At 42.7% G+C, this 15,108-nt stretch overlaps 1 protein-coding gene across 1 annotated transcript in view; it reads right to left on the minus strand.

Annotated features, from left to right (window-relative positions):
• The window catches only part of LOC110982023 (thrombospondin type-1 domain-containing protein 4-like), a 118,915-nt gene that overhangs the window by 83,433 nt on the left and 20,374 nt on the right, over positions 1-15,108 (minus strand). Inside the window, exon 3 of the mRNA XM_022240161.2 lies at positions 7,914-8,047. Coding sequence (XP_022095853.2) covers positions 7,914-8,047 — 134 coding nt within the window. The remainder of the gene's footprint in view (positions 1-7,913; positions 8,048-15,108) is intronic.

The raw sequence follows: 15,108 nt of genomic DNA on the forward strand, positions 1-15,108 counted from the left end.
AAATGACTTCTTTTTGACATGATTCAATTTCAGTGAAATATCAATGAACTAACTTAAATGTAGAACCAGGGCCTTGCCATCGAGGTTTAGTTCGTTTCAAATTGGTTATTTCTCCTATAATATCTGTTTGGAAGATATCGTGCGTTTGTCAACACCACAACTATTTTTCAGTTGTCTTGAGGTAATGTACGTATATAGGCAACAGGAATGCCGCAAGTCATGTTTGATTAAATGTATTTTGATAAAGTATTTCGAAGTGAAAAATATAATATCTACATCTGGAGATGCATAAGTACAAACGTAACAGAAAGTGGTAGAGTGGGTCAGGGAGCGTGCGAGGGGAGAACGTTGTACGCAGTGCTGTCTATTTTATCTTCCAGCAAACTTGAATTCTCAATTCTGATTGGTCGATCCATGGCAACAAACAGTGTGACATATAAGTGGCTTGCACGGTCCATGTCAAACCCTGCGTAATGCGCTACTCTAACTCATCTTTACGCTCAAAGCAAAACGCACAACTGCATTATTTACTGTAAATTCAAAGGTGGTGCATTTGCTTGTATATGCTCTTATAACATCTTTGCTGCACGTAATGTTTGCTTGAAGATAAATTCGTTATCAAGCCTGGGCCGCGTAGTGCGTCTGTGTCCCGTATAGACTAATCCGATTAGACGGCATAATTCGTCACCAACACCACGAAGTAACACAAATCTATAGATGTGTGCGCTTCAACGCGTATTTTATAGAAATGTGATATTTTCGTTTTCATGAAGAGGCACAAATGTCTTGCGTCAAGTGCTCCGTGATTTACCGTATTCAGAAATTGACGTTCTCCTTAATTTACACAGTTACAAGTTTTAAGAGCATTTTTTCAGTTTAGTAACCCATTTATGGGTAAAATAAAATCCTTTAAGACATTTAAAGCTTTTTTCTTATGCTATATTGACAAAACACACATTTGTGATTCTTCGTGAAAGGGAGATTGTTCGATAATGCAAAAGTGTGCAGTATGCGCGTGCACACATTTGTGTCACTTTGTGAAACCAAAACTGCTGGTTTCACGAACTGGCACAAAAGTGAAGATGTGTGTCAATTCGTGGTGTTGGTGACGAATTGTGGCAGCACCGCACTCACATGCACATTCCTCGGCTTGAAACGCGCGTGCATTTGGCACATCACATTACCCTATACGTTGAAGAAGAATGTAACGCGTACGCGTGCGCCCCGTCCATGAGCGTTGCACCACCGCAGTAAGGCTTCTAACTCTGGTTGTCGAATGGGCCTCGAGCTGGACCAAGAGAGGGTGCTAGTTTCTTAGCAACGGAGGCTCCTTTGGTCAGAACTGAACTTCGCTGGTTCACGAACGACTTGGAAATGCACTCGTCACGGTCTCATCGCTACCAACAAAATGACCACTCGCGACCAACGCGGCTCTTTTTAACCGATGAGGGGGTGCCTCTGCTCGAACGGAAACCATGGACACATGTGAGCACTCATTATGATGTCTTCCACTCGTCTCATCACGTCTCATGCGCTTGTGTGCGTTTCATACAATTGATCTCCATTAGAAAGACAAATAGAGATCAATGTTTCATACGTACTCGTTGGCGTCCGCGAGGTTCCAAGTTGTTCGTGCATAATGCAGCAATTTCACCTCTAGTAATTCACGGACCATTTAATGGTCCGTCAGTAATTCGACTTATGATTTCTGTGGGTGAATTATGTGAATAGTGAAGGACGCCCCCACTGACGCACCGAATTTCTTGGCAAAGTGACGACAAAGAGTGAAGTGAGAAGTGGCGAAGTTTTAGATTTCGGCATGATAGCATATAATTGATCCCGTCCTAAAGTCGTTATTGAATACACAGTGTGCCGGCAAGCTCCAGGTTATCAGCAGTTGCTTAATGAACCTCCAATAAACTCAACTTGTTTGAATTCCCCGTTATCAGAGAAATCGGTGAATTCTTGAATTTCAACTTCGAGACAGGGCAATTTCAGAAAGCTTTGACCAGTGACAGAGTCAAAGAGAGGGAATTGCGTGAAGCACACTCTTTTGCCAAGGGGAAAGCTCCTTTTTATGTACAGTGGACAAGGTGAAATTATTTGTTGGTGACTACGACTAATGGCTGGAATCTTATAACACTGTCAAGGCCCTCACAGATCCTGTCAGCCAAGATCAACCGTCATAGAGGGCAACATAGTTACCTATTAACAGACAACGAAGAGGTGATGAAGAGATGGACAGAATATTGCAACAGCCTGTAAAACGACCTCCACCTAGATACTGCCATCCTCGAAACTGACCACGCCCCCACAGAAATTGAAGGCAATCTACAAATTCTAAAGGAGGAGGTTGAAACAGCAGTTATAAGCTTGAAAACAGGCAAATCACTTGGCATGGACAATGTACCAGACGAATCGATCAAAAAACAGAGGGAGAAAACCACATACCTGTAAGCCCTCGCAAAACTTTGTCAAGAAATCTGGGAGCAGAAGAAATGGCCAAAGGATTAAATACACTCGTTGGTGATTCCACTACCAAAAAGGGCAACCTAAAGAAATGCCAAAACTACAGGACCATCAGTTTATTGCAGCAACCCAAGTAAAGCCATGCTCTGAGTCATCCTCAACCGACTGAAATCCAAGGCTGAGGAACTTGTATCAGAAGAACAAACAGGATTTTGAGCAGGGCAGAGCACAGTGGAATACGGTCCTCATTGGAAAAGATCTACACTATCAGAAGGAGTTGTTCCCCAATTTTGACACAGTTTTGCAATTGGCACAGAGGCCTCTGGAAATTCCTCAGTGGATTCAACATCGATGAAGGATTCGTTCAAATTATCCAGGCCCTCTATGTACACTCAATCAGTGCTGTCTTTCTGAACGGCAGGATGGGGTAGTTCTTCCCAAAATCATTGGAGACCCTTGACAATCACCACACTTCTGTCTCCATCGGTGGCAGGTCCGTCTGCAACCTATGTTTCGCAGACGACATTGATTTAACGGGCGGAATTAACAATGAGCTGCAAGACCTCACCAACAGACTGGACTCAAGAGCCAGCGCTCTTTCTTGCATTGAAATAAGCTCCGAAAAGTCAAAGACTATGGTAAATAGCCCAAGAAACACCGACGCCAACATCACCATGAAAGGAGCTCCTCTTGAGATGTCGAGCTTTAAAATCCTGTCGAAAGGTGGCATATGCACAGCAGAAACCAGCCACAGGATCACTCCAGCTACCACGGCGATGACCAGACTCAACAGCATATGGCGGAGCAACACCAGCTCCCCAGTCAAATTCAAACTGTACGATACCTTTATAGTATCTACCCTACTCTATCTATGGGTGTGAGACATGGACACTCTAAAAAGAGACAGAAAGAAGAACTCAGACCTTTCTGTCCAAGTAAGTCACGGAGGACTGCTTGGTATCTCCTACAACGAACCTAAACCAACAAATGAACACTGTCAAAGACCCATTGGGCCACCAGGAACGACCTCGCTACCATCAACGACGCAAGCTGGCATGGTTCGGACACCACACGCAGCACGGCAGCCTGTCAAAAACCATCTTGCAAAGAGCGGTCGAAGGCTGGCGAATAGGAGGATGGCAAAGGATAGGACGAGTTCGTAACAAAAACTGGCCAAACCTGACCATGCCAGAGCTGCTGCCATCAGCTGCCAACAGGACAGTATGGAGGCAATCCCCTTCTTCTGCCCTCAGGCCCCCGACCACTCTGAGAAGAGTCAATGGTCTGTGCTGAGCTAAGCTAAGACCAATAGGCGTCGAGACCCCCTCTCTCGTTGATCATTGCACTAATGTTGGGGAGAGGGTCTCGGTCGGTATAAACAGCAACACTGAAATAAAAGCTTGTTGGGTTGAGAGGTCTGAAGACAATGGGGGCTAAGAACGATGCCTAAAGCGTCGGCGGCCGAAGAAGGCTTGAATAACGGCGCAGATGTAAGACGGAAATTTCAAAACAAGTGCCAGCCTGCAATTGAGTTCACGCTTTCAGCAGGGCACATCCCACCACACACTGTCATATTTATACCATATTATTCACACTTGCCGACCTCAGGGTCAGGATTTTAAGATTCGATACCTTGCCATAATAATTAATTTGAAAACATAATTGGCCTGTGGAGTTACGCACTCTTTCAAAACATCTCAGTTCGGATGCTGTCTAATATGTCATCTGAAAACAGAATAGAACAGCAATAACATATATACACTAAATAGTGACTGAAATGTATTACATGTCCTTGGACCTAATTTATGGATGTTCTTATGGGATATACTGATTATGTACTAATATTCTCAATGTGACAATGTCATATCCCAGTATAAGGATACGACATCGTCACATTGAACATTCATCCAATGAATTTTTTGAGGACTCTTTGTACATCTTGATTTTTGTTTTTCAATATACGAAAACTTTTTGAAATTCTTTAGGGGTTGATTGTATTGAAAACAGCACTTTTGAAACACTTTAAATTGGCAAAGCTTTTCCGGGCAAGAGAGGGCGCTGTATGTAATCAGGGAAGACCCTATTCAGTTTACATGTTTTCGATCAGAATATGAATCTCAAATTCACCTTTTTAAAACATTTCCGACATAAGTTTGCCCACAACAATTAACTACCAAAGATATGCCAGCCTTTTTTTGGCACAAATCAGTATAACATTGGGATTTAGCGCCTAGGATGAAATCGCAGTTTGCTTGTGAAAACGGACATTTTCATTAGCATAAAACCAATGAGGCTCCAAAATACTGACTCGAAATATCAAAACACAAATTAAAAAAGGCTAATTGAAGCCCCCAAATGCACTTTTTGGGGCTGTGGTAAAATAATTTTATGGTGTGGTCTCTTAGGGCCCAAGCACGAATGCTCACTGGAGTGATAAGCCTCATGTCCTGTGCATGCCACGATTTGCTCTTGGGAAATTTTGTGGATTAACGTTGGCTTTGAGAGAGCTTGGTTAAGGTTCACACATGGGTGGCAAATTACAATTAAAGCAATATCCTTTCCGAATCGGACACACCGACACGTCGAGTTGAGGGTATTAAACCCTTCCGACTTAATTGACATGCCATGCCTGGACGTCATGGGACCTGCGTGAGCTGTGCTGAGAGTATAGAGCGCATGGGCGTAAATCTGGGGGGTGGGGTATAACTATACCCCCACACTTCTGCGGGGGGGGCTATTGAATCGCCTTGCCACTTTTTGTGGTGAGCAAAACCGTAAATGGGATCGTGGAGAAATTGTCGGACTTCCAAACAAGTGCAATGTATTCAATAGCACTAAAAAAAAAGAGAGAAAACAAAAACAGCCCTTATGCCATTCTAATGTAAGATTCAGCATAAATGTAATACATATTACAGATATACATCTATATCATAAACATCGCCCCCCTATAGTGCCAGTGCTCCCCTCCCCGCCGTTCTTTTTGAATTCCATGGCCAGGGGCAAGTCACCCCCCCCCACCACCACCAAATCACCATCCCTCAATCTCCACCACAAATTACGCCACTGATCGGGCGTGACATGAAGGTAGGGTTGGTGACAGAATGTCTAAAAGGGGAAGAACGGGCGAGTAGAGATGTCTGGCTTGGGAGTGACTAGGAAAGGCCAAGAGGTATTACGTGATTCGCCTAGGAGGGGTGAAAGGGAGAGATTACGCGGTAAAGCCATTAAAAGGGCAAACGATGGAAGACGGATGACACTGCTGGACAGTGGTGGAGATACAAAGCCTAGGAAGCAGGTTGAGTATTGAGCTATCCGCGAGATAAGTAAACATGCCGCGCCCATTTCGCCTGAGGCCGTACGTTCGGCCGGTCCATTTCAGTTCGGCACTTTTGATGGGAACTTAGATGCTGTTGTTGTGTGTGGACGAGTTGTCCCTCTCGATATTTGCTGCAACAAGTAAGGTGCGACATGGCAATGCAGGCATCACCTAGAGTGTGATCGAACATGCGTGGCTTGAGTTCCAAAGCGAAGTGAAACACTCCATGTCCTTGCTATAAGTGTCATGGCAGTGGTGTATCCACACTGAAATTGGATTCCGAGGGAGGGGCAAACTGAGCATCTTTCTAAAAGATTGTTCAATTTTTTTTTCAATACTCCCCGTCCAAAGGAATGTGCAGATACCGTGTCTAAATAGTGTTCAGAATGGGACACACCAACCTGGTCTACAATATTGACAAAGACACAATAAGCTTGTGTTCCTTAAACCATCTTGTCGCAGCCCGGTACACAGCCCGGTATGCAGAAAGAAACGGTAACCGTTATCATACCCTCAAAAAAGAAAAGAAAATACACGTAGGACGGCTCTGGAGCAAAGATTCAGTTACAACATCAATAGGTTGCTACGCAGCACTCTGTCGTCATTTAAATCTCGCCGTGGTTTCCATTGTGGAAATCATCCGTCAACGCTGAAAACGCTTTGAAAATCGATATCACTTCAGCTGTCTACGCTTTACCTCCTCCAAGCCATTCCGTCGACTAAATGTACCATTAAGCACACATCCGAAAGGCGCCATATGCTTTGAGTTATTCGGCAGAGTTCTGACCCATGTTCGGTGCCACTCAGATTCTTCCGTTCTGGGTGAAGTGGAATTACACTTGAAGTAGGTCGCTCGTCCATTAAACAGGCCCACGCAATCGTACCACTAATGCAGATTTCCAATGGAGTGAGCCGAGTTTAGTCTCGTTTGCAAGGGGAATCACTTTGAGAGCACTTAAAAAGGGTTCTCCATCAAAAACGACAGAGGTAAGCACCGTTTAGAACGGTGGATGTGCAACAAAAGGCTTGATCCACTGTTAGGTACAACGAATCAAGAAGGCGGCGAGGGTGCACAGCAAGAAGCCTCTCAAACAATACGATACATCAAGAAATTACGTGGCAGCTCCAATCATGTCCCTCTCGAAATCCATACAAAGCAATAGCAGTGGAGACTATGAACTTTTTCTTCTTTATACAAATACCAGTGTAAAGAGCCGAATGTTCGCCGGATGACCTCATAAGAGTCAATAACAATCTAAAAATACTGTATCAACATGAAAAATACATTCGTTGATGTTTCAATGCAATAGTGAAAAAGCACAATCGTTCCGTACATCTTCCTCTTTCTAGCGGTGTTTTCTCCTCTACTTTCATTTTGCAGTTGGAAGTTGCGACAGGTGTCGAAGGAAAGGTGTATCAGATACAGAAAAAGGAATGCATATAGGGTCTTCAGCTAAAGGTGCCACATCTTTTAGTTTCCTTGACATTTTCGACGTCTCCCGCGAGGCTTATCTAGTCTCCAGAGTTGATCAAACCCGGGTCTGATATCAGCCAAGGAGAGGTAGGTAAATCAATCGGCAATTCCTGGATTAAATAAAATTTCCAAGGGGTTTTAGAGAGTGTGAAGCTGCAAAGCCAAACTGTTGATAAAACCTGTTGAGCGATTGTGGGCGGCAATGGGGAGGGGGCTGTTGAGCCTTTTGGTAAAACTTAACCTGCCTTTTGTCACCATAATCACCATCATGACAAATGTCAAACGCTGTCATCCCTTTATCTCATCGTTGTCCAGTCCCTTTGAGATTGAATGACACATCGTCATTTTTAACAATCATTAAAATTATCAGCAACACAAAACTAACACGGCAAGGCTGTATTCGTGTCTTGTCTTTTCAAAAGTGTTCACAGAATTGTTCTCAAATTACTCTATTCGATTTTTTTTAATAGAGGGCCTATGTATTCACGTAAAAGAGTGTTTATGATCACAGGATATCTCACGTGAATTTTCAGATCTGACAAAAGTCTGACGTTCCATTGCAAATAAAAATAAATAATCATTTGTGTGAGGTATCGCATGACGATTCGGCTACTGCGGTGTACACCGTCCCCGTTTTCCCCCAACACATCTTACCCTTCGCCTCTGCTCCTCATCAAACAGACCCTGCTCTGTGCGGCCACCCCTCCCCCACACGTCCTTGAGCAGGCCGACCATGAACCCCAGTTGCCCCAGTAGGAAAGAACGGGCGGTCTGCTCAGGCCCCGTTTCTGTGCAGTAAGAGAAGAGAAAGAAAGTCCACTGTAAATTTGAATTGGTGGGAATATTGTTTGTGTGTCCTCCTAAATATTTTGCTCCTGATCATGGACACAGCCAGAGGGATGGCAAAGCACTCTTTGAGGATAGGGGATTTCATCATCGGCACTCTCATCATCGGTTAACACTGGTAACAGTGGAAGGGGGCCAATTACGAGGTTTTTTATCAAGCAAATTGGTGACTTTTAACCCTTTTCATTTATTTGTGTCAGTTTTATTTTCCTTCTTTTTATTTTTCGTTTTTAAAGGGGGAAACGCCCCCACCCTCGTGACGCCAACGTTGCTAACGTCACTACTCAAGTTCGTGTCTGCAGCGTCACTTTGGCAATTGTTGGACCCTCTATCACTATACGAAAAATTTCAGTTACTGAACAATAGCCTGAGTTACTCGATAGTTAGTTGTGAAACACTATCAAGTGAAAACCATGATGCTGATATATTCAGACCTGAATTTCAATCGAATAAATGATTGTTAGACAAATCTTCATTAATTTAACACGAGTCTCAACTTCTTGATTGTCGGTCAGACCTATTCTGTTCGGCAAGCCGCAAGGTTTACTAGTCGCGTATGATGGACACAAGTAAATCGACTCGATACATGCTTGGCAGAATTATCTGAGTCAATAGAAAGCCTGCTTGTAAAAATAAGATGTTTGTTTCATGACATGGTGGTGCAGTATAATTCTATGTCAATTCCACGAATTAACGTAAATCTGTGATGAACTTTGTACGACAGAATGAGCTACAGTGGCAGTGGCTCAGACGCTGTGCAGCCAATTATCCTCTCTGACACAAGAACCAGGGAAGTCAATTTCTGGACCAAGAACATCTGTGAAACTGGATTACTCTTGGGTCTTTTTACTACTTTGCTGTCCGGTTGGCACACAATCCGAATAAAACACATAAAAAAAGTTTCAATGATCGGGGCCCCTCAGTCATTTTCCCCTTTCAACAAAATGAAAAGCAAACTAGCTTCACTACCAACACGGCTGCCTGCCACTGAATGCCGTAATTCAATAGGAAAAAATCACAAAAATCTGGGTTATGGTAAAAACCTGAATTTCTGCACGCCTGATGGGGTCGACCACGGGTTAATGCGTTTGATATATTTTTGCTCTAGAGACTGTCCGTCCGTTTTTGCATTTTCCCAGCAGAAAAACTACCAACATGATGGAGCGCACGACGTTAAAATTTGTTATAACGGAGAGAAACATTATCTGAGGTATGAGGAACATGGTTATATCGAAATTTGACATAATCAGGGCTTGTACATTAGGCCTACTAAAACATGATGGAGTAGAGTGGAGAAACGTACCCTACTCCACCAGTACCTCTAATGTAAACTCTCATCGGCTGAGATGGCCTGACTTTTTCACCACACTTGTAGCAATTTACTCGTGCCCTTTTATGATATTTATTTTGTGAAATTACGCGGTTGAACTCTTCTATATACCTATATTCGCGTGGCTGGTGTGCCTGTATATCTGAGCACTTATTAAAAATAAAGCAGAAGCTAACCCACAATGCTGCGTGACATCTGTGCTTCCTTCACAGTAACATTATTGCAGAAAGGGATTTACGTGCTGTGTAAAGGCAGTAATAGGAGCGAATCCCTGAACCCCTTCAGTAAACAACAGTGATAACATAATTCTTTCTTTACTGAGATACAGATAAAAGAGTAATGGGAAAGACAATTAAGACGTATAATTTATTTAACTCTATAATGAAAAATAAACCGTAAGTTTGATTCTATCGGCAGAAAAAGCAGCCATTGGCAAGTAAAAAAATGTTATCTAAGACACCTGTTGATTTCTAAAGAAATCATTTATCCAGAAATTGAATGAAATCAGAAGTTTCACAAAATGAAACTGATTACAGGGGAATTCACGGTGAAAGGGCAAAGGAACGTTTGTATAAGTAGTTGCACATAAAGTGTTGGCCGTTAGCCAGAAACAGGCTAGAAATATTCCCCTTGGCATTTGTGTCAAAATGTTCGCTGACAAACAAGGGCAGATCTAGGGGACCAACGGATCCAAGCCCTACCCCCCAAAAGGAACTTTTTTAAACATAATTTTATATCCTTCCTTCAACAAGCTTGTGTAAAGCCTTAATAGCCTCGACCGCTAAAAGGCCATCAAAGAATACATGTAAAACTCAAAAGTTTTGCCCCCCCCCTCGAAAACAAGCATGGCCTCCCGAATATTTGGTTGTGGATCCGTCCTTGTGACCAGAAGTCATAAAACTCCCTCGCAAACGAATTGAATTCCCAGTTTCACTCAGTAATCTTAATTGATTCCCCGGAGGATGAACAGAAAGTTTCGAAATCATTCCATGTCATGAGAAAAAGGAGCGAGCAAGCTTCACAGTAACCCGTAAACACGTTAAAAACATCCAAATCCCGTTTTTGTCAAACAGCGCTACAAGGTATTCCCAAGTGAGGCCACGAACTCGACCTTTTGCGTCCACTCACCACCTGAAACACGCGAGGGAGACAGTTGTCCGGTTGTCTCCTTCAAGACACGGAATGAATCCTGTCATCAGCTGTGATCCAGTTTCTCCCACTGGTGTTTCCTAGACTAAATAGATAGTTTCCGTATGAAGCACTCCACCCTCTTCACTTATTTGAAGAATACCATGCGGCGGTTGATTTACTCCAGAAGGATGTCGCGACGGCTACAGTCCTAAGGAGGCAAGGCTACTTACTGTAAGTCATGTATTCACAGGCTACTCATTTTAACCTATCCCGAAATTACAGTTCAGAAAAGTGCACATTCGCACCAGCGTTAATGAGTCATGTTCCTCCTTGGCAACCCATTAAAAAATACGGTTGTGCAAAATTGACCTTCTCAGTACTCAGTCCTCTGAAGCGATTCCAATGATTTTATGTACACCTTATTAAGGTTAATCTCAAGGGTCACCATCGTTATCACCCCACAACACCAACACATTTCATACAAGTACTAATAGCTCTTCGGACACTTGATTGAAATAGCATTATTTTGTTTTAAGAAAAACATTCAACTGGACATTCTCAGAGCAGTGCGTGCACAATCGACATTTGCATCGAGACGTCTTTCAGCTCAACACGGTCGTGCATACCTACTTACCAAGTACATGTACACGTACATTACATGTACACTTTAAACGTTCATCCATCCCTCGACATTCTCTCACGTGTGGCATACCGTTTAGTACCGGAGCAATTGAGGACATAATTCACTGCGAAGGGGGTCATAGTTATTGAAGGAGATCTGAAGCACTTTAGTTCTCACCATTCCGCCGTAAATAAATTCTGGAGGAGGTTCACTCACTGGATAAGAAAACACTCTGTATCACTCTTGGAAATAACACCCAATGCTATAACATAAACCACATGGTCCTCACCACGAGTATGTTTTTCTTTGTGGAATAAAACTAAACTAGAAATGAAAAAGGTCAAAAATGCCATCTGCTGTCAAAATTTAGAACAATTGCCACTGTCAAATATGACTCAGATGTTCAGAAATTATGTTTCGGAACATAATTCCTCGGACCACCCTGCACATGCATCACATCCCTTGCCGTTGAGGTCGTGAAATTGCTTCCTTGGGAAAGGGAAGCAAGTAAATATTGTAATCTCAATCCTCGCCTTATGTTACTCCCTTTTTAGAAATAATAAAGGCCGGGTCACGCTCTGCACCAAAGCGAACGCAAATTCGATGTCACGACGCCACTTGGGTCGGAAAGTCAGCTGGAGTTTCAGCTCTATCAGGTGTTATTATATCCGCAGCAAGAATGCTTTCCGTGACGTCCCAAATTCGCGTAAAGGTTCGCACCTGCCTTAGCGCAGTATACTAGGGCTGCACCTTTCCTTTAGGCCTGTGCTGATACAAAATTTAACAGACTTTGTTCCATCCACAGTTCGTAAACACTTAAGCTTTTGCAGCGTGCAGTCATGTATTTTGATCGACATGCTGTCCCAGCCGTGTGCGTTTGCTGCGGTAGGAGATGTGAGCCCATCAACCTCTCCTCAGGAGCTGGAAATGCTTGGGGTCTCCCCAGCTGCGAATCCCAGCAATGACGGAACCTTCAAATGAAACCTAAATTGAAAAGGTGAACGGGGCTAACACGATAATGAAGACGGCAAAGAGATAGCATTAGTTTGGCCGTGGGTTTGTTTTCCCGAACACGGGAATAGGAAGGATGTTCATGTTGTCGGGGTACCTCTCCAGTTCCTGAGCGCCGTGTTCTCTGTCTTACTATGAGACGTTTCCTCTCATGTCCTATATAGGACACAGAGGGAGAGAAAACTAGGGGGAAAATCCGAACCTCAATAATGTCCTGATGAATATTAAAATATGTTAGAAGCACGTATCGAATCGAACAGGCGTCACTCGAGGAAGAACATTCACTGATTATATGCCAACCAGTGCTCCAAGCAAAGCACGCCTTGTACTGTGATGCCAGACAACTGGCACCATCTTTTTTCATTGGCACAGGTGCAAATAACCCTCAGCACACGCATCATTATATCCCCATGAAAAGTGTTCAAGGAGTCATCGAAGATTAACCATCGTCAATCTGCAGAAAGTTGACAATATAAGAGTAAATATGTGACAAGTCTTTTGCTGTCAGTGATTATACAGACAACCGGAACGGCCAGAAACTGTCCTGATTACAGAGGGCCAAGAATATAGTAACTCACAAAGTACACTGCGATGCAATCAATTTTAAATTTCAATGTTAAAACCCTTATTTTGGTTGATCTTGATACACAAATACGATACGGTCCGCAACGACCTGTGATGAAGGTTTGCACAAGACCAAACGGCGAGGACACACAAACTGGAATGATTGATGTGTCGGGCTTATCAAGTGGCAATGTAATATACAAACGTTTCACAGTCAAACTACATCGTACATCTATTGTTACTGTTATGTCTGTGCCAAGATTAAGTTCCTCTTTTGTTATGATCTTGGCCCGCGAAGTTGTAAACTATTTGATGGGTGTTGAGGATTCGTGGTTTTGAACATCCTACGACGAACAAAAATCAACAACCTTGGGCTAAACCTGCTGGGAAATTCTTGACATTGAGTTATGCCATACCAACCATTGTGTGTAACTGTTCAATGTCAAATTCCGTGCGGTTTTTCAGGGGAGATTTTTTTTTCATTTTGTGAAAATTTATGGCCTATTTAAAGCATGGTGACCATTCTTTCCCTTTCATGGGCTTTGCTAAATACAAGTGTAAATTTTAGTCTGACAATGGCTTTCAGAAGTAAAATTTGAACAATGATTTGGAAAAGTTCAAAAACTGGTCACCACTGAAGCACTGGAAGGTATAGGCCCTATAGGCCTATGCGACGCTGTACAGTATGAACTGAAGATTTCTTCAGGAGTTCAGAATTCGGTAGGGTTCTACTTCTGACTTGACTATCCATTGAGAAATAGAGACATCTTGCTATTTTTGGGCAAAAATGCCTTAATGCTATTTATGCCCCCATGGAGGTCCTCTCGACATTTCTCTGGGAAATACTAATTTCACAAGATCATCCAGAGTTCCTGCCAACCGATACAAGTTTATAGGCGTTTTTCTTGTTTACAGAATAAGGTGTCTCATGCAATTGTCAATTTCTCTGCTTTTTCAAATCGCATGTTCTTCAAAGAGCGATGAGTGGTCAAACAAATGTTTACACTTTGTCCATGTTTACTTTGCAAGCGCTCATGTTACATTTGGATTATATGCCCACTATGGAGTCAAATAATCTCCTTGTTTTGCCAAAACATAAACATATGCATGTATATGATGCAACTGTCTAACCAGATAAGAGAGTAAAAGCAGTACGAATGTATGACTATCAGTGTGGGGCACAAATCCTATTGGATGATAGTGATGATAAGAAGTCTCTCATATCATCACATAGCAGCAGTCTTGTATCGTAAAATGTTTTACATTCCAGTTTGTAGCAGACTTAATCCCAAGCATGTTAGACATTCTTGACCACAAAATAAGAGTATGGCAGTTGCGCTCCACGGCCGACACTGTCGAAAGAGATGGATCTGAACAACGCACGCAAGAGTTTGTGTCAAAAGAGGTTCAACTTGGCGATGTGGGCCTATTTGGCTGAACGCTGGCATAGTGGGTTGGATAGCCTATACAGTGATCTTCACGCGAAAACCTTGGATAGCTCGTTGCAAGTGGCCATTCCTAGCTGTATTTAAAAAAAAACCTGTGCAACAACATGCTGTGTGCAAGTGTTAGTTCCATGCCTCATTATTTTTTTTTTCAAAATGGGGCTTAAAACATTTAAATATAATTAATTACCAATTTCAAATTATTCATCAGCATTAATAACATTAATTGGTAATAAACTTTTATTTCCTTGCTTTCATTTTTTTAATTTTAAGATTCCCCAAGTGAAAACAATTTCAATTTCCATCGGCCGACTTGAGAATCTCATAAGGCTAATTCTTTTTATGTTGAGTTTCGACTTTCAGGTATTTGTTTGAGCAGAAAACACGGAAGAAGGAGAGTGAGATGGGACTTTGAATCATGAGTTCATTGCGCATTGTCGGCGCAACTGACAGCGTCAAGTGAAGTTTGGAATTCCAACCAAAATCCTACCTCTCTTAATCTTGCGAGTTTAACAGCAAAGCGGCACCACTTCCTACGTTCTTTGCTGGGAAAATGTGCAACATAATCCCTGGCAAGCCTTGGGCGACGTTAGGTCAAAGGTAAACAGATGCACGTCAAGTGCGGATTGATATAGCGAGGTGCGGCGATGTTGAATTGGCAGCACAGATGGGGAGAAATTTCTCTCTGCAATTGAGCTTTGGTTTCCGGCATGTGGCTTGCGCAAGGGAGACGTTAACACAAGCTGCGCATTTTCAGCGAGTGCATGTTATCATGTGCGAGAGGCATCTGAGGAATCGCAATGGGTAACACTGCAAGTTATTGAAAAATATTTCTTTTTAATTAATCTGAAAAAGTTTACCCGATACCTTTTCCTTCACGAGGTTGTTAAAACTAAACCA

This window comes from Acanthaster planci, linkage group LG05, assembly GCF_054643075.1.
Source record: "Acanthaster planci isolate LZ-2023a linkage group LG05, COTS_SCS, whole genome shotgun sequence".
Taxonomy (NCBI): domain Eukaryota; kingdom Metazoa; phylum Echinodermata; class Asteroidea; order Valvatida; family Acanthasteridae; genus Acanthaster; species Acanthaster planci.